At 41.2% G+C, this 17,987-nt stretch overlaps 2 protein-coding genes across 3 annotated transcripts; one reads left to right on the top strand and one right to left on the bottom strand.

The window, feature by feature from the left end:
• Nucleotides 1-837: 837 nt before the first annotated feature.
• On the top strand, nucleotides 838-6,317 carry LOC133973654 (ALK and LTK ligand 2a-like). The gene is made up of 6 exons (XM_062411645.1): nucleotides 838-1,180; nucleotides 1,675-2,055; nucleotides 2,479-2,532; nucleotides 2,664-2,744; nucleotides 4,241-4,319; nucleotides 5,403-6,317. The coding sequence occupies exons 2-5, from the start codon at nucleotides 1,764-1,766 to the stop codon at nucleotides 4,303-4,305; spliced, it is 492 nt and encodes a 163-aa protein (XP_062267629.1). The 5' UTR covers nucleotides 838-1,180; nucleotides 1,675-1,763; the 3' UTR covers nucleotides 4,306-4,319; nucleotides 5,403-6,317.
• A 1,538-nt stretch (nucleotides 6,318-7,855) lies between these two features.
• acp1 (acid phosphatase 1) lies at nucleotides 7,856-16,783 on the bottom strand. Of its 2 annotated transcripts, none has more exons than XM_062411517.1 (6): nucleotides 16,676-16,783; nucleotides 15,742-15,815; nucleotides 14,776-14,889; nucleotides 10,850-10,911; nucleotides 9,997-10,102; nucleotides 7,856-8,117 (listed from the first exon to the last, which is right to left on the bottom strand). In XM_062411517.1, exons 1-6 carry the CDS (start codon nucleotides 16,716-16,718, stop codon nucleotides 8,040-8,042), a joined length of 477 nt encoding a protein of 158 aa, XP_062267501.1. In that variant the 5' UTR covers nucleotides 16,719-16,783; the 3' UTR covers nucleotides 7,856-8,039. The 2 variants fall into 2 exon arrangements, with proteins under 2 accessions (XP_062267501.1, XP_062267502.1); XM_062411518.1 differs by lacking the exon at nucleotides 14,776-14,889 and adding an exon at nucleotides 14,593-14,706.
• Nucleotides 16,784-17,987: the final 1,204 nt, after the last annotated feature.

Raw genomic sequence — 17,987 nt, 5'->3', positions numbered from 1 at the left:
CGGTCATGAAGTGAAAATCCAAGTCACTGTAAGAAATAATCCGTGACTGATCAGATGAAGGTGAAAAGAAAATGTGAGAAAAAAAATCTTTTTGAAATAGAAACGAAATTTGTTGGGGGGGCTTTGCTGCAATTAAATTACAAGTTGGTGATTTTGGAGTTGTACGGCAGCCTTAGCTTTTAACGCTCAGAAATCTGAAACATAGGGGGGGGTGATTCCAGTCTCTCAGTATAGTAAACTCAAGCCCCACAAGTCAGCATCATTTGAGGGAGGGGGCCAGGGGGCAAGGGAGCCAATTGCACGACCAGACTTAAAGAAAGCTGTACCAACCACAGTCGAATGGTGCAGGACTAATCTCCAGTGAGAAGAAAAAACCTCAACTATGTTGTGCAGTCGGAGGCTCTGACCAGAAAACTGTGGAGCAATAATTATACCGATGAATTATACATTTTCAAAGAATCTTCATTAAACGCTGCGGAGTTGGGTTTCAATTCCCCCGAGGACCGTAAAACGAGCAATGGCTCTAAATGGGGTAAAGAGAATCACAACCGGGTTCGGGGAGTATTTCCGCTAAGATGTCAGTGTCTACTTGGCTCGTTGGAAATTTCAGTGGAAGTATTAGTAGGAAAGGGAGGCTTCCTGTAACCGCGGATCGCACAGATAAATGGAGACGCGAAAAGGAGGGGGACGCAGAGAAGTACGTGCAGCGCTCAACTGATGGTCAGTCAACTCCAGTGGACTTTGTGGAGTGCCAGTGGTGCGTCATATTCCAATTGCAGATACGGCGGAGTAACCCGCGAGGGAAAGGTCACCGCGGCTGCGAGACAGAATAAAAAGTGAGCGTTCCTTTCAGGGAGAACCGATCTACGGCTCCGGCGAGGACGCACACGGGACGTCACGGGACCAGTGGAGCATTCCTCTTGTTCTTCCTCGCACTTCCCCACCACTGTCCACCGGTGTTCAGAGGATGGCCACAGATGCTCAGCGACTGCTCGTAGGACTTCAGCTGCTTTGATATATTTATTTCCAACATAAGAGCAGAATTCAAGAGGACGTATTTTGGACTGGACAGAAGAAGGAACCTACACGCGAAAGTTACGCACAGTTCTTTATCTCCATTTTCATCCTTGCTGGACGCACGGGACTTTTGAGCCACATTGGAGGTTCTATAACCGAAAAGGTAGTAGTCAACACTTTTCTAAAGCTTTCATACATTTCATTTATGTCATATTAAAACAACTATTTGCTTTTACCAATATTTTGCTGCTGATTCTCTGAGAGGGGATATTGGAGTAGCCATGGCTTAAGCACAATGTGCCAAACTTTTGCATTGCCGAGAACATGATGTGGGACGTTTGATGTGTGAATAGAGGCTCCTTCGGGGAATCGTTAACTTCAGAGCTGTTGCGTAAAAGCGCGCAAACTGGTCCAATTGAGTGTTTTGTATGTTGCCAACGTAGTTCCTTCTAACACGAGGTTAAACTAAGACATGTGTCAGTAAATCGTGGTGGTCCACAGTCGAAGTCTGATCTTAGTTTTTATGATGTCCTAACCAATATCAGTGGGCAATTAAACTCCGTCCTCGCTGCGCACTCAGTGGGTTTAATGGGTCATATAAATGTACATTATATGAGAAACACTGGGTTTGACAGGTCTCCTCCATCTCTCCCGCAGGTGTCCGGTTCGACTTTGTAAACTCCCCAGAGGCGCTGGATAAGGACTTTATTTTTTCCTCTTCTTGTTTTTTCAACTCAACGGGAGCTATGAACGGACTGCGCAAGCACTTCACTATGGGACTGGTGCTAGTGATGTGCACGCTTACCGGCCACTGCGGCCGCAGCGCGCCCTCGCTGGCCAAGGGGTCGACCGCAGCCGGCGGCGGCGCGGTGCATGTGGACTTGAGGCGGATGGTGGAGATCATGAAACACGTGGAGGAGAGCCGGAGTCGACACGGCGCCAAAACGGAATCCCCGTTAACGTCGCGGGCGCACACGTCCCCGGCGGCGCCAAAGGATTTACGCAACTTGAAAACAGACAGAGGCGCTCAGGCTGTCGGTGAGTGGCTCGTCGTCTGGGTGGGACCCTTATGTTGGATCGAAAGAGGATGCTGCGTAATGGTGGATGAGAATATGTTTCATGGTCAGGTTGCAAAGACACTGGAATTCACAGGGGATGGAGTTAAAGGGTTGTTGCACCCAGAATAACCAATAAGATCTCCTCACTTGCCTCCGGTGGTATCCCTATGGTTATATGTGCTTGGAGTCGAGATTTTTTTTTTTTTATTATTCAAGTGGAATGACCCTTTAATGATTTTCATCGGAGAGTTGAGGTTGATGTGGTGGCTGTTGAGGAAGTCGATGCTTATAGGCCTTCCAATGAAATGCATGTCTTCTCTACTTTAAAATGCATGAGATTCAGACAGTGCAGCTGTATCGTTGAAAACCTGACACTGCTTCCTCGTCTGTTCTCTTTCCACAGTTGTGTTCCCTAGGGATGCCAGAAAGAAGGAGAAATTCCTAAAACATATAACAGGTAAGACGTCACTGCAAACGACTCTATCTGTCAAATGTGAGGAAGTCCAGGAGACTGTAGAGCTATAAAACACATGTGAGCGCAGGTGGCCACATGAAATGTCCTAAAAAAAAAGCCTGTTCTTGTTTCAGGTCCTCTCTACTTTCATCCGAAGTGCAGGCAGCAAGTGTACAGAGTCTACCACCACACCAGAGAATGCACGACGCCTGCATGTAAGCTGCAATTACACTGGTCCTCTTACACTATGAGCAGCCGGGAATGTGGGGAAGGATGTTAGCTAAATGTTTACCTGTCTCCTTATGGCCATACCCGTCACCAAAGGTCACCGCAATCGGCTTCTTGGTTTATTTTTCTTACACGTCTCCTCAGTAAACGCTGCTGCAAAGATGTTGCTCAACGACAAGTTAACGTACGTTCTCAACTGATCGATGGCGTCATTGCGTATTTGTCGAGTGAATAATCGTAGAAAATATTTTGTCAACAAACCAAACATCAGGCAGCTGAATCCGCTACCTGGTACCTGGAGAAAAGGCCTTTTCCCGCAGTTCATATTTTGACATGTCGCAGTGGGGAAACAACAGGTGTTGCAGGAAACATCATCACCGGCTGTGTTTTCCATCAAGTGTCCCAGTGAGACACGTGACTTGGAGCCGGCGTGCACGATACCAGGACCCGGACACTGGATTAATGGAATTCAGCCAAGTGTCATTTCTGTGATTTACACCTGTGCGATTCCTGCTGTGACGTGTCATAACTTTTGATTTGAAAGAGACATTTTTACAAGCAGGATGCTTGTTCAATACAATTCACTCCCACACATCTAACAAATGGCTCCTGTGCAGTCGCACCACATCAAACAGCGCCCCGTCAATCATGATACGATCCAGCCAGATTCACTAAGGCCTAAGTGATATTACAGAGGTAGTTAATTCCATCCATCTGACTCTTAAATCTTCAATGACAGATGGAGGGTTCAAATGCACATCAAAATGAAGTACATATATATTCAGTTTCCTTGCGTGATTATCCAAGAGGACGCTATTACATTTAATATAAACCACAGTTGACATTTTGTTCTGTTTCTTTACTGACACAAATGAAAAGAGCTCAGCAGTCAGAAAGCAAGAGATGAGCAGGCAGGGAGAAAAAGAAAGAGAGACGTTGCCCGGAGATGAGAGAGAGAAAGAAGGTCAAATGCAATAAAGGGAAAATCTTGGCAGGTAAAAATGTGCTCTTCTTCAAAAACCAACTGCCACTAGCTGGCGCACTAAAGCAACAGGCATCTCGGACAGAAACAAATGCAAAGACAGCCACAGCTCCCCCCTCACGTCACGTTCTCAGCAAGGTGTGCCCCTCGAGTCTATGGATGTTGCAAAACACACTAACAGACACACAACAGAGCAGCGTCGCCACATGGGAAATGTTGAAATCTCGTGCCAGAGCTTCAAGTTGTCGTTTTTTCGTAAAACACTTAAGCTGGTCTTACCTCCGTGGGAAAGTTCAAGCTTCACCTCTGATTGGCTGTCTCCTACCTCCTCAAGCATGATTGGGAGGAATGACACTGGTCTCCCACTGGGCCACCCACCCTATTAAAGGAGTAACAAATCACCCTCGGATGATAAAAAATGACCTTGTTTATATAGGGTCAAACCACTGTGTGAAAGGAGGGGTCACTCGCTAAACTCTCCGTTTCCTTTTCTCTTCTCAGACTTGAAGCGATGTGCGCGGCTTCTCACACGGCTAGCTGGCAGCCTGCGGTGCACGGAGGGGTAGCACACACACACAAGGTACGTCCACCTCAAACATTTCTGCTGTTTACGCTGCTGTGGATGTTCACATACAGGCAGTCAAAGTGTCAGCTGTGTGTGATACAGGATGAACTGTCAAATGATGAAAAGTTCAGGTGATGAAGCAGACGTAGGATTCAGATTATTGACTTAAATAAAGGTCACAGTTTCAGGTTGTATAACTACTGAGGGAGATACTGACCAATGACCAATAGATGAGTTAATAAAAAGACATTCTTAAGGTTCTCAGGGGGATTGAAATAGATATAAAAAAAGTGGACCAGCTAGTTGGACCAGCTATTGCCCGAAAATGCTGCTTACGAATTAATTGAAATGCACTAATGATAATAAGCGCTTTGTATATATGATAACAAAACACTCCAAAAGAGTCCATTCTACATAGTTAATAAGCTTGACCGGTACAGATATCTGTAAGTGATTCCTAAGATGTCATTATGACTAAGAAATATAATTGAGGCTTCAGATTTCACGGTTCAACTTTGAGCCTTATTATAAATAACTTTACAAAATAAATACAAATATAAACTCTAACCCAAAGTTTCATTAAAGTTTTTATATCAACAAACATAAGCGCAGATATGTCTGTGATAGGCTCATATTGGTATCTGTGTTTATTTTAGCCGAGTACACAATGAAGAAAAATATGCACATGGTATTTACAGTATTGATCGGCCAACTGATTCATCAGTCAGGTTCTCACTAGGACATTAATTACATTCAATCTTTTTCAGATTCAAACTTGTAATTCTGTAGATTTACAGTGTTGTGTTGCAGTTGTTTCTGAAGCACTAGAGACAAATACTGTTTCCAAGATTGAGGCAGAATCCCGTGCAAATAATTGCATAAGCGCACAGAGAAAATATCAAGTTTTTTCCTGAGACAGTTAGACAACCGCTCACAGGGTGGATTTGCGTGCTGTGTCAACACACTGAGCCCCAAGCAGCCGCACAGTGAGCGGAGCAGATCAGTGGTTTGTTGTTCACAATTGTTCTTGGAAGAAAGATTTTGTCAGGTGCTGCCAAGTTGGAGACAGCGCTGAATTTCTCTTGCTTGTCATTGCAGGTTGACGCCAAACATGTGTTCTCCAGAAGAAGAAGAAGAAGGAAGGGAGAAAACAAGCGAAGGAGAAAAAAAACAGTGCCTTGGACACTAAGAGGGACGCCTAAAATACTCTTGACCCTCCCCGACTGATATTATGCACAGTATTGACATTCAGTGAGGTCTGTTCTGTTGGCGCGTGGATTACTGCCACCCACCGCCCGGACTGGGCCTCGATGGTTCGCTGCCCCCACGGGGGAGAGACCCCACTACAAAACAAGATCAAGATTTAAACATAAAGACGGTATAACTGAAGGAAACATGAACAACTGGAGGAGCCGGAAACAAACGTGGGGACCTTTTTTTTTCCTGCTGGCATCCCCAAAAAAGAAGAAGTCAAATCCCCCCAAAAAAAGAAGAAAAAAAGAGAAAGGGATTGGATATTTTTTATTTTGGTTCGTTTCCTTCACGGAATGGACAAATTCCAAATGTACTATTTTCAGTATGGTTCGCCTTCTGCGATTGGTTTGCTCTGTGTGAGTGTTTCGGGTTGAGCCCAGACGTACTACTGTACTACCTATTACACTGACTAAACGTTCTCACGGCCCCCCCACGCTGGCACTCACGCCATAGTTTCACCCACTTGTGCTCACACTGAGAAAGAGCTGTGATTAAATTATTAATTGCATCAACATTTCTCTGCGTCTTTGTGAGACATGTTTTGCGACGATGTGACGGTTGTAAGCCACGGCCCCCCCCCCGTGGATCTCGGAAGAATCGTGGTACGGTCTATATTTATAAGAGTGTCACAAGGGTTCGCTGCACATCATGTAGGCCACGACCACAGAAACATGTACATACTGTATAAAACAAATCATAAGAGGACTCCACCTATCTACCATAAATTAAAGTGACTGGCATTTATCGTATGGGTGTTGAATACGTATATACAGTGTACACTGTATATTTAAGAATTAAATATATTTAAATAAATTATAAGATTGGTACAACAGTGAATGGTCTGTGTTGTCTTCTGCAGCGTTTTCTTCCACGATCCAGCCTCAAAATGAGGAATTTCCGAGTGACCACATGACTGGAGGCGGCAGATTTATTGAACTTCCCTCTGCTTCATAGACGCACAGTAAAAAAAAAAGGTCAAGAGAGAGTGGAGTGTGCGTTCTTCAAAATAGAGGCGGTTGCGAAACCATTTTTTTTATGTGAGAACTCACAAGAATGTCAGTCAGCATATTTCAGGCGCATAAATCTTCACACTGGGAAAGAAGTTTGTTTTAAAAAGGATCCGCTCGGCAGACACTGTTGACAGCACTATGGATTCACCCAGAACTGAAAAATGGAAAGATTTAACTTAAATGAGTTTTAGTGAGGATCTTTGATATATTTCCCATTTGAGGAAGATCCTTTTATCTCCATGTGATAGAGACAGCAGAGATGACAGGAAGTGAGGACGAAGAAAAGGGATGAGCTGTAAGAAAGGTCTTGAGTTGGGAATCAATCTGTGGCTCTCCGTAGGTCCAGGCATGAAGTCTAAATGTTGAGTTATTTTAACTAATTCACAGCAAGATTTTCCTCAGTTGAAATGACTGAAATAACCTTGAAATTCTATTTTGTGAAGTCAAATACTTGTCTTATCCATGGAACTTAGTTAGAGCTATTTGACACCGACTTTGTTTGGTCCCGAGCTTCAGACATTTCAGTTTAGTCTGAACCACACCAGATGTAAAAAGTTATTAACTACATAGTTCTTGATATATCTTCTGTTTTGAGGCTGTAAGTTCATCAAACTAAATTCTGTTCCATCTTCACTGGGCTGGAGCTGAGGCAGGAACGCCACCAGACCCCGGTATACCAACAGCTGCAAAAACAGTATTTTACAGAGCGTGGAAATGGTAAGGAACACAATTTGTTTGGGTTAAAGAACAAGAAAACATACAAAGTGCTTGGTGAACTTTACAGGTGAGTTTGGCATTTTCACAACTTTGTTAATTTGATTTCTTTCACAGTTAGACACCACTGTTTTTACTGTACACTTAATTAAACGGTATATGTGGATGAAGTACAGGTTGCTGCTGCCTGGTATTAGGAAACTACTTAGCCTCAAGACCACAGTCTTTCCAGAAGTATATCTCAGGTTTTTAAAAGGAAATTCAGTTAAGCTCCGTCTAACACATCCTTTCCAGCTATGGCTTTAATCCCCCCCCCCCCCCCAAAAAAAACTAAATTCTTCAGCAAACCCTCCTCCAGTCATCATTGGGTTCATCTCCCCTTTAATTTCATCCTACTTTAATGTTTTACAGCGCTATGGTAGAATTACAACACTTTGACTAACTCAAAATACTGTGACAGGAATCACGGTGACGATGACTTGTGTTTTGTTAAAATATCGATCGAGGATCCAACACAATATCTAGAATCTGCAGGAAATAAGATTGTGGAAAAAAATGACTCGTTCAACAAGATAAAGATTGAACTTATTTAATTTTATTTATAGACAAGTCTACACACTTGTCCACGCAGAATTGCTACATACACAATGTGTGGTTTGTGTAACACATACAACAGGGAGATAAAGTCCTTTAAGCGTTTTCCTAAGTGCTTGATAGACACAACCTTATCATTATTTGGATGATGGTTCCTCAGACGTTAGGAGTTTGCCTCCAGAAAAGCTTTGCAGCAGCGTACACACTGCTCATACACCTTCTCAAAGTCTTCGTCACTTCCCTAAGAGACAAACAAAAAGTAAAAAGAGGGACATTTAGACACATTTCAGGTTAAAATGTTACAGATGAATCAAAAGTATTGTCAGAAATATCATATTTGGGGATTTCATGCTCGGAGAAGATGGGGGTGACAGTTTTCAGGGAATTTGCCCAACTGATATGCTGATCTCCACAGAGAGAAACATGCTCTTCGAATATGAGACAAATTAATACAACTGACTTCAGTCACATATTGTGGTCGACCACGACCGATCTCCAAACCACATCACTAATCTGATGACCGTTTCATCTTGGGATTCTGGTTCCACAACAGAGCCACAAATAACAGTATTATAAACAGAGCTCGAGCCACACATTCTCCTTCAAGGCCACACAGGAAATTAACTTTTCAAGCATCATTACCATTTATTTGTATAAACTACTAAACTAGAAAAAACATTGCGTGCCCCTAGGAAGTTATAAAACAATTTCATGTATTGAAAACGTATCATTACAAATCAAAACTTTAAATGGTCCGACATTCCCACTGTTGCCTCTTGTCAGTCATAAACTGAGATGATAATTCGCAGCCATTGAGCCACGTCCAAATCATTTGGCACGCAAGGACCAGAAAGGCCTGTTTGAGCCATGAAGAGTGAAAAGGAAAACCGATCTGAAACCAAAAACACTTTGTACAATCATGTCCACACTAATAAAATAATAGTTAAGTGATTTATTGTGGTGTTTATTGGGCTCGGAGGGCCGCAGAACACATTTTTTTTTAAATTTTGGAAATAATTTTGGAACCAGTGAGGTAGGAACCGCCTGCTGCCATTTTTACTATTGCAGTCCACTCTGCTGTTTTGTTGTGGTGTCGTTTATTTCATTAAAGGCCAGTGGATGTGATCCAACCGCTCCCTTTGTATGTGTCTCCATGAAGCGACCACATGCACCCGAACCCTGATCTGCGCAAATCTTTATATCAACTGCAACTGCCTCCATCGGCCACTGTAAAAACATGTCCTGCTCTTTTCCTCTTCCATTAAACCTGATATGTAATTAGAACAAACGCTGAAAGGATAACGTGACAATTCACATTCACCATCAAACTGTTTTTTTCCCTCACCCTCTTTTAAATTTAAATGAAAGGTTTAAATGGAAATGTGATGACACACTTGATGGGTTGTTGTTTCCTTTGGATGCCAGTTCACTATCAATCAGATCAAACCACATTCTTACAGTCCTGATGAAGTAGAACAACAACGTTAAGGAGCGTTTCCACTTTGACTTTAAACTCTTTGTTCCTCGTCCACTTAATTAAAAATACTTCATGATAAAGTGCGACTCTGGTTTGTTGTGCAGCCAAGAATATTTGTATATTTTTAAAGAAATGCATACGATTTCAAAACATTTATTTTAAGCAAAAAAGAAAAAGAGTACAGGAAGAGTTTGAGTCATAGGTAGCAACCATTGAACGTGTGTTAGTTGTTATCAGGTTGGTTAGATAAGCATTTTATTGTCTTATAGTTATTGTCAATAAACCTTTTGAAAACTGTAAAACCAACATTTCCATGGGTTCATTCTGAAAACAGCCCTTCTTCTCCAAAGAGAAAAGAATGAAAGAAAACACATTTTCATAGCATTCAGTCTTGCTCCATATTCTTTAGAAGTCCTTCATTTTTGGGGAATATTTACAGCCACAGACATCTTTCACATTTGGTGAACTTGTCAGTTTAACAGCGGTGAGACCGTGATTGAGGGACTGACAGTTGTTCACGGTAATAAAAGAACATGTCAGCGTGTTCTGAGATTAACTGCTTCCCATCAGCAGTGTCATAAACACTGTATTGAGGGGAAAAGGAGCTTGAAACTTGAGTCTCCAATTTGACTTGAATACTTACATAATAAGGGTCCTTGATGATCCGCTGATTCTGAGGATCGTATGAACCAAGAAGCTCAATCTTTGCACTGTAGTTTTTCACTGACTTTGCTTTCCTGTTCAACTCGCTGGGTAGACAAGAGAAAGAATGTTAACTCCACAAGAAAAGGGAGCGAGGGAAACACATAGGGATCTAACATGTGATGTCAGGAGTAGGGAACAAATATATATCAAAAGACTTTAAATAATATTATTTAATCCACAATAATCAAGTATTTAGGATAGACTTCCTCCCACAGCAGAAAAAACAGTCACTCAAAACAACAGTTCTGGTAAAGCTAACTAAACAAGGACTGATTAGCCTTTTGTCTCGGACAAGGTCTCATTTTCTCAGTCTGGTCAGCTTAGCATTTGTGGAGGAAAGAAATATGTGGTCAAGAAAGGGGAAAAAACTGCCCAAGGAGCAAAGACGAGGCATCCAAGGAACTCAGTAAGCTGCTTACAGATCAGATCTGCCATAGGCATGTGATCTCAAAATGATCCCTAAACGTTCAAAGTAGCAAAAAATATCCCTCCCCCTTGACCTCTGGAAAGAGCTTAAGAAAGGATATTGCTCATTAAAAGGAGGCATTCACCTACGAGTTAGCTCTAGTTCAATGTTACCAACACTTTCACGAGTGTGCGAAGTAGCACACACACCACTGTCAACAGTGTTAGCGGGACAACCTGCCCTGACCTCCTTTCGAGACTAATAAAAGGGAACCATTTATTAGTAGGACAGGACACTTAATACATGACACCAGTGTTTCCAGCGACTGCGATGCACAGAGAAAAACTCGCAGAGAAAAACAAACACTTTCTGCAGCAGATCGTACCTCAAGTTGCTCTCGTCCATGCAGAGAATGTACTCGAAGCTCATGAAATCTTCCTTGGTCACCTGGAAGTAGGGAGGACAAAAGCAAATATTACTTTTGGCTCAGCGAGGAAACGCAGACAGGGTTCAGCCTTACACAGTGAAAACCAATCACTCCCACGGGAAGATCTGCAGGTGCAAATGTAGTCAACACTTTTTGTCAGACCTCTGGGATACACGCAACAGAGTTTGGATAGCAGATATAACTTGTTTGTTTACAAAAAATATTAACACAGGGTATCTTTAAAGTGGCTGCCGATGCGAACCGATGATTTCCTGCAGCTGCTTTGTATTGAAGCTTTCAACTGGCAAAACATGGGGTGGCACGAAACAGTCTCAGGAAGTGCAATGTGTTTGCCATTTCATCTATTAAGTGTATCATTTTCAAATGTAAAAGGGAGTAATAAAACAAGGAGAAGCAGCCACAGTGAGCTGCAGAACACGCAGAGTTGATCCTTCTCAGCAAGGTAGCAAACTTAAACTTTGCTCTGCTGTTGTGAGGAAAAACTATTCGAGCTGTGCACAGCAGGAAATCAGATCGCGGCTGCAATTATTGCCGTCTGAAGTACTTGTTCAAAAAACAACTTGTTGGGCTGTGTAGTTGAGCAGATACAGCAGTGATTGCTGTGTTTTTGTTTTGTGGAAGAAACCCCCCCAAACACATTTTCCGTTACCGCAGTAACCAACGGGTGTGGCCAAATCAACCAGGGCTGAAATCTGAAAAGATAACAGCTTCGATACGATTGCGGATTCGACAGCAAACTCCTTATGAAAGGGAACTAAGCTGTACATCTGTAAACATGTGGAGGGGGAGCGATGCAAAGTCCTCACTGAGCTCAGTGATGATTTAATGGAACAACTAGCAATTGAAAAGAAATGAGTAAGAACAACACACAGTACCCGGAACTGTTTTAAGGGGTTCTGAGAGTCAATTTATAGGAATGCTTCAAAGAGGATGGGGACAAACAAGGGGCAACTGAGGGAAGAGGGGAACAAAAGAAAAGGACATGAATAGATCTTCTGCAATATTCCAGATGTTGAGTTATAGACAACGATTGACATTCATTTAACAGCAGAGGAATAAACAGATGTTCGTTGAGTCTGTGAAGTCGTACAAGGTCTACAGCGTCTGACTGTAGCCAATCGAGTCTGATCATTGTATTTTCCATTTGAACACTCTCACACCCTTTCCCTCACACACAGTGGTAATCTCTGGCATGTATAATTACAGACAGGGCTAATCTCTCAGCTTCTGCCTACATCACGCTCTCACATGAACTGTATAAGGCTGTTAGAGAAGCCTGATGCAAGCCCCCGACCAGACCTCCCTCACAAGGCGGACCCCTACAATAATAACAAATTCCAACAAGTCTCTTAATAAGAAGGATTTTTCATGAAGATGCATTTGATTACAACCCGGTTGACAGATAAAAAAGCTTTTATTTTACAAAAAAAAAGATGCAGAAAAACACTTTGCTGTTTGAAGTTTGTTTTTATAATTTGCTGCTTACAATTATCAATATAATGTTGACAAAGATGTTTGGAATGTAGAAAACATATATTTAAGCCTCAATTATATTTCTTTTTCATAAGGGGTTGATCAAAACATCTTTAGAATAATAACCTTTTTTTTTTATATATATAAACCTATCAGCCGATATATTGGTATCAACATCGGCCACCAAAAATGTATATCAGTTGGGCTCTACATTTAACATTAAATTAATGGTTTAAAATATAATGTAGTGTTATACTATCATTCATAATCTGTTCATCCACCAGCCAAGATTTAAATTGTAACTTACAACAAATACATTATTAAATACTTGCACATGCATCATTGTGCTAAGAGAGGACCTCGGGTTTACTGGTCTAAAGACGATTTCGAAGTCGGTGAATTTTCACTTTTAACATCCAAACCACAATGTTGAAAGCTAAATGAATGTGGTTACAAACAGTATAATTACAGTTTGGCTCAAGGTGATGCTCATTCCTCAAATGTTGACTCAACAGTAACATGTTGAAATATGAAATAAAAATGTTAACTCTTAAATCTAATGTCCCAAACTAATGGCTGGGACTTTCTGAGATCTCTAAACAATCAACATTAGCTATTCGTTAATAAGGCATGTTTGCTTTGATAAACAAGTTTGTTTGTATATTAAATAAATAAATAATAAATAAATGAACTGTTCGGCGAGTTTGCTTGGATACTGGCAGGGGCAGAAGTTAAATTAAGTTCACCAAGTAAAAAATTGGGGGACAGAAATGGGGGGAATGGAGGGTGGGCGCAAAAGCCAGTGCTAGAAATGGAAAAAGGGTGATACAGGAAAAGGGAGAAGAGAAAAGGCTTGTCAAAGCTCATTGTGTGGATTTGGCTGGGTTTAAGCCAAGGGTTGAGCCTCTCCCCTGCTTTGAGGAGATTAGATGAGATCTCAAGCATAGGGCGAAACCTCCAAGTTCTCTCAGGGAAACATAAAAAGAGTGTTTTAAGTGCACAGGGAGTAGGAGTTGCACTGAGGATAAACCAGCACACCATACGGGCTGAAGGCCCTACATGGACAAACATCTTGGTGTAATTTCAGGCCTGTTTCGCGATTTAAAACACATGCTGCAATGTGATACAGTGATTGATTGGCTTCATCAGTAATTCATACACGCCACGGGTGCCATCATTTTGCACAGCAGTATAGAAACAAGCGTGAGCAAGAGGCCCTTAATCATTTTCACAGACAATCAAACACACAAACAACACTAGATACAGATGGGTGACAAATCAGAGGGAAACAAGTTAACGTCACATGTCTCAAGCTGGTTTACCGACGTGAAGACCAGATTAACCTGGAAGCTAGTATATTCAGACTTTTTAGGTCTTGGCAATTAAAGTTGCATTCATATCAGCAAAAACAAGAAGACATCTGAGAAAGGCTCATGTCAGCACATTCTCTCTGGCGCACAAATCAACTATGCATCGATGGTATTTGTTTTTTCTCCGAATGTCACAACTGGTGCAAGTAAACAGGGAAGGGGCCCAATCCAGACATCCAGACAGAGCATATTTATTTCACTGATTTAATAGAAAACAAAAATGGACCATGCCTGCGGAGAAATGATGCAGACAATACTGAAAAAACAAAGAGCATCCGAAACAGGCAAACAAATATAGAGGGGAGCAGGCATAAATCCAAGATCTTAATAAAACTGTCTAAATCTTGAAGGACAGGGAAGGAGGCAAAACACAGAAATCATTAAAAAGAAGCTTGCAGCTGAAGTTCAGACACAGGAGATTCAGCGTCATTAGCTGCCCTCTGCTCTGCTTAGACTCTTTCCAATTACATTTTAAAAGGTCTCCTCATGTGTTCGGGATAGCTTTTCCTTTTTGGTTTGTTCCAAAACAGTGTCACGTTTATTTACACTCCTCATAATAATAAAAAATGACCACTAACTTGGTGTTGTCTGCTGTCACCCTCAGAATAATTCTCACAACTTTTGTGGCCTGGTCAGCCATCAAAAACAGCGTTGAACTGTTTTACTGATTATATTAATCATTCAAAAAATGTTGCTGGTTAACGGTGAAACGGTTAATGTCGAACATCCTTAGCCAGAACGGCTAGGCAGCTGAATGTCTAGAAGCCATTATCCTACCAACTTCACTCATACACACAAGCATCAATGAGGTGAGAAGAGCCCGGTCTCCTGTTGTACCTGTCGGGCCCTGTGGCTTGTCTCAATGCTGTGATTCCTGAGGCAGGCCAGACCACGATGATCCGGTGAGCTGCCTACATTCCAGTCGGATGTGGCACCACTGTCTATGACCCACTGCAACAATAGAAAGCAAAAGGGGGTGCTAACTACCAATAAGACATGTATAGGAATGGGTATTCATACCTGCCTGGCCACATGCCCCATTGGCACACTATGCCTCTTCATGCAGGCTTGGCCACGGTCGTCTGGAGAGTTTCCTATCTCATAGGTGGAGGTGGCAGCACTGTCTATCCTCCACTAGGCAGCACAGAGCATTGGGAACAATGACACAAGTCTGATGATGATGATTATGATGATATACTATTTAATTATAGTTTAAAACATACTATGTCAATGTACTGTATTAACCACTTACTAGCAGCTAAACCATAATTTAAATGATAAATATAGAGTATACTTTAAAGAACCTGGGGCTGTACAAAACACTCTTTAAATGTCAGTATAAATATTATCACTTTAGATATGGTACTTTTAAATCTGCCACCAATAACCACTGAATTCACATCTATATCAGTTAACAGTGAAGCTGCTGGTTAGCAGTGATGTATAAATAATGTAGCTGTACATGTATTACAATGGAATAACAAAGCATGACAGCCAAATAAGCTTATCAAAATTTGAGTAATGCACTTGTCTAGAGTATGGTCAGCTATTCATCTTCAAGATAAAAATCACGTTACAATAGTGAACAAAGTTTTCTAACTAATAACACACAACTCATTGTATTGTCCATGTCTATATTGAATATATAATTCAAACATTCACAATGGAGATTGTATAAAATATGTGAAACCCATAAGCTAACAACATCAAGAAAATCTAATTGGAGTTAACAAATCTCAAGGTCAATCAATAAAACAAGATTGACGGTTTAGGTTTGAGCTATAACTTTTAAAGTATTAGCTTCAGCAAATGGTGTTTGTACTTTTATACTTCAGTCATTTTATGATGAATGAAGTATGTACATTCACATAACTTCTTCAGTTGGACATTCATAACACTTTATAGTATTCCTGTTCCTAACTTCTCCAAAATATGATTTCAAGTATTTCGACTATGCATGCAAAAACAAAGTAATGATGACATTACCTTATCAACAACACCAGCATCTGTTGCCATCTTACAGAAGACTGCTTCAGCGATGGGGGATCTGCAAATATTGCCTGTTCAAAACCACAAACAAAGTGATATGTTTTAATAACTTTAAATGAGTCCCATTGGATATTAACCTCTTCTAACAACAGAAACTTTTTTTTTGTTCATACAGAGTCACGTTTATTTGTCACTTCCATCACACAGGCTTCAGTGATCAGAGAGCAGGTCACATTTAAAAACAGCACGAGACACATTATTCATGCACCATAAAAATCTTATCAGAGCTGCCAGTCAGTGGTCATTTAAAATTATGTCACGTCATGTCAAAATAAATCGCTTTTTATTCGTAAAGCTCATTCAGAAATCTCAATGAGTCTAATAGAAGCTTTCATCCGGGAAATCTCTGCAGCCTTGTTTACACGTGCTTCAGCAGCCTGGTCACCTGATAAACACAAACTCCCTGCGACAGTGGCTCATTGATACTCTACGTTAAAGTTTCCTTAAAGTAACAAAACCACTTCCGGGATCAGAGAGAATTAAAACCTCTGAGCAGCTTCCTGGTTGGACTATGGCCTGCCGTCAAGTGACACAATTTATGGGAAAGCGTGACCAAAAGTTTTTGACTAATCCGATGAATGACTCACAGAAGTGTTACTCAGCGTTTCTGCTCAACGTGCTGAGTAATGTTCCTGCCGCACGCTAACAAATAGCAGCTGTTTCAAAATAACTTTAATAAGTCATAGTAATAAACTGTATTACTTCCATGTTGACGCTAATTAATAGCAGAGCGATGTAGCTAGGTGAAACACTTGCGCGAGCACTGTTAGCACGCTAACACATTACTACGACATTACTCATCTGTGATCAGGTAAGAATGTGTTTACAGTTTAAAACCCGAGCTTCTGTTAGATTACAGGACGTCTCTTACCGAGGCAAACAAATAAAACCGACTTCGTGCTAGAGGCTGCCATCTTCCTGATGTTTCTCTTCCTTCTTTTTCTTCTTCGCAGCCTTATTGTAAGTCCCTGACAGACCAACTGCCCTGCGGCACGTCGCTGCCCCCGTCAGGTGGAGATTGAATTACAGTTCGCAGTGACTCCAGTAATCCATGGGAGTTCTTTCTCAGTTGGTTGAATAGATGGACTCAGCAGAGTCTTAATTTTGAACAGAAGCGATGAGGCAGCATGTTGACCCTCTCAGTGGTCTACCGGACATGTGCTCTCTGTGATGTATGAGGATGCTTTGTCTGCAAGTCTCCACAGTGTCCCAGTCTCGTCATTACACTTATGTCCCTCTCTCCTCCCTCAAATAACTGGATACAGCATATATGCTTCTTTTGTTTGTACTATACTGATTTGTATATTGGATTAGTGACACCAACTCTTTCTGCCATGCATTTTCTTGATAATGGATCTGTGCCCAGACTGTGTGCCCCATGTAACCAGTCTCATCTATTTCTCTGTTCGGAGAATATAGCACTCGCCTCGGCTACATCACTTCCTTTCACCCCCACCGAGAGTGACGTCCAACCAATGCATAGACACAAACAATAGAACAAACAAAATAAATCAAGATTTAGTTTTTCTAATGGTTTAAACTGGCACGGAAATTTCAAAAAATTCAATGTTCCTAAAAGGATTAAAATGATCATGCGCACATTCACCAGCAAAATGGTATTGTTGAGAAAAATGTTGTTACAAAGATTTACCCCCTGCACTTAGAGTTAAACATTAATTCATATTTTAGTTTTTTGTGTGATTATGAGATTTTATTTGAAATACTTGCTTTTATTTGCTTTCTCTGTTATTTAAATTGATGGTAAACGGTTTGTATTCGTAAAGTGCTTTTCTAGTCTTGATAACTCCTCAAAGTGCTTTACAAGGATAATAGATTAAAGGAGCAAGAAATTACATTTTAACAAGATTAAAACAAGGGCAGTACAAATACCTTAATCAGTAATAGAAATGTAGTGATAAATGTAGTAATAAAAAGAAGTATTGAGAGTGATTCTATTCAGCTTAATAAAGTATGAATCTTTTGACAGCATAGGTTCATCCTTGTTACAATGACTTGCTCTTACAAACCAGTCCATTGGCATGAAGTCAATACAAAAAGTCATGTGTTCGCCAGACAGGAAAGAACAAATTTGTGATGATTAGAAACATATGCAAATCTGGCTCGCCAGCCTGAAACAATCACTTTTATTTTATTGCTAGATTAGGCAACCCCCGCTTTGAAGT

This window comes from Platichthys flesus, chromosome 18 (assembly GCF_949316205.1).
Source record: "Platichthys flesus chromosome 18, fPlaFle2.1, whole genome shotgun sequence".
NCBI classification, from domain to species: Eukaryota; Metazoa; Chordata; class Actinopteri; order Pleuronectiformes; family Pleuronectidae; genus Platichthys; species Platichthys flesus.
Note: the sequence above shows the minus strand (reverse complement) of the source record. Positions and strands in the feature narration are given on the sequence as shown.

Coding starts and splice junctions, on each gene's coding strand:
- LOC133973654 (XM_062411645.1), top strand. CDS start 1,764: ATGAACGGACTGCGCAAGCACTTCACTATGGGACTGGTGCTAGTGATG. Junction 2,056..2,478: donor CAGAGGCGCTCAGGCTGTCG/GTGAGTGGCTCG, acceptor CTCTTTCCACAG/TTGTGTTCCCTAGGGATGCC. Junction 2,533..2,663: donor ATTCCTAAAACATATAACAG/GTAAGACGTCAC, acceptor TTCTTGTTTCAG/GTCCTCTCTACTTTCATCCG.
- acp1 (XM_062411517.1), bottom strand. CDS start 16,718: ATGGCAGCCTCTAGCACGAAGTCGGTTTTATTTGTTTGCCTCG. Junction 14,890..15,741: donor ATGCTGGTGTTGTTGATAAG/GTAATGTCATCA, acceptor TGTGCTGCCTAG/TGGAGGATAGACAGTGCTGC. Junction 10,103..10,849: donor ATGGACGAGAGCAACTTGAG/GTACGATCTGCT, acceptor TTGTCTACCCAG/CGAGTTGAACAGGAAAGCAA.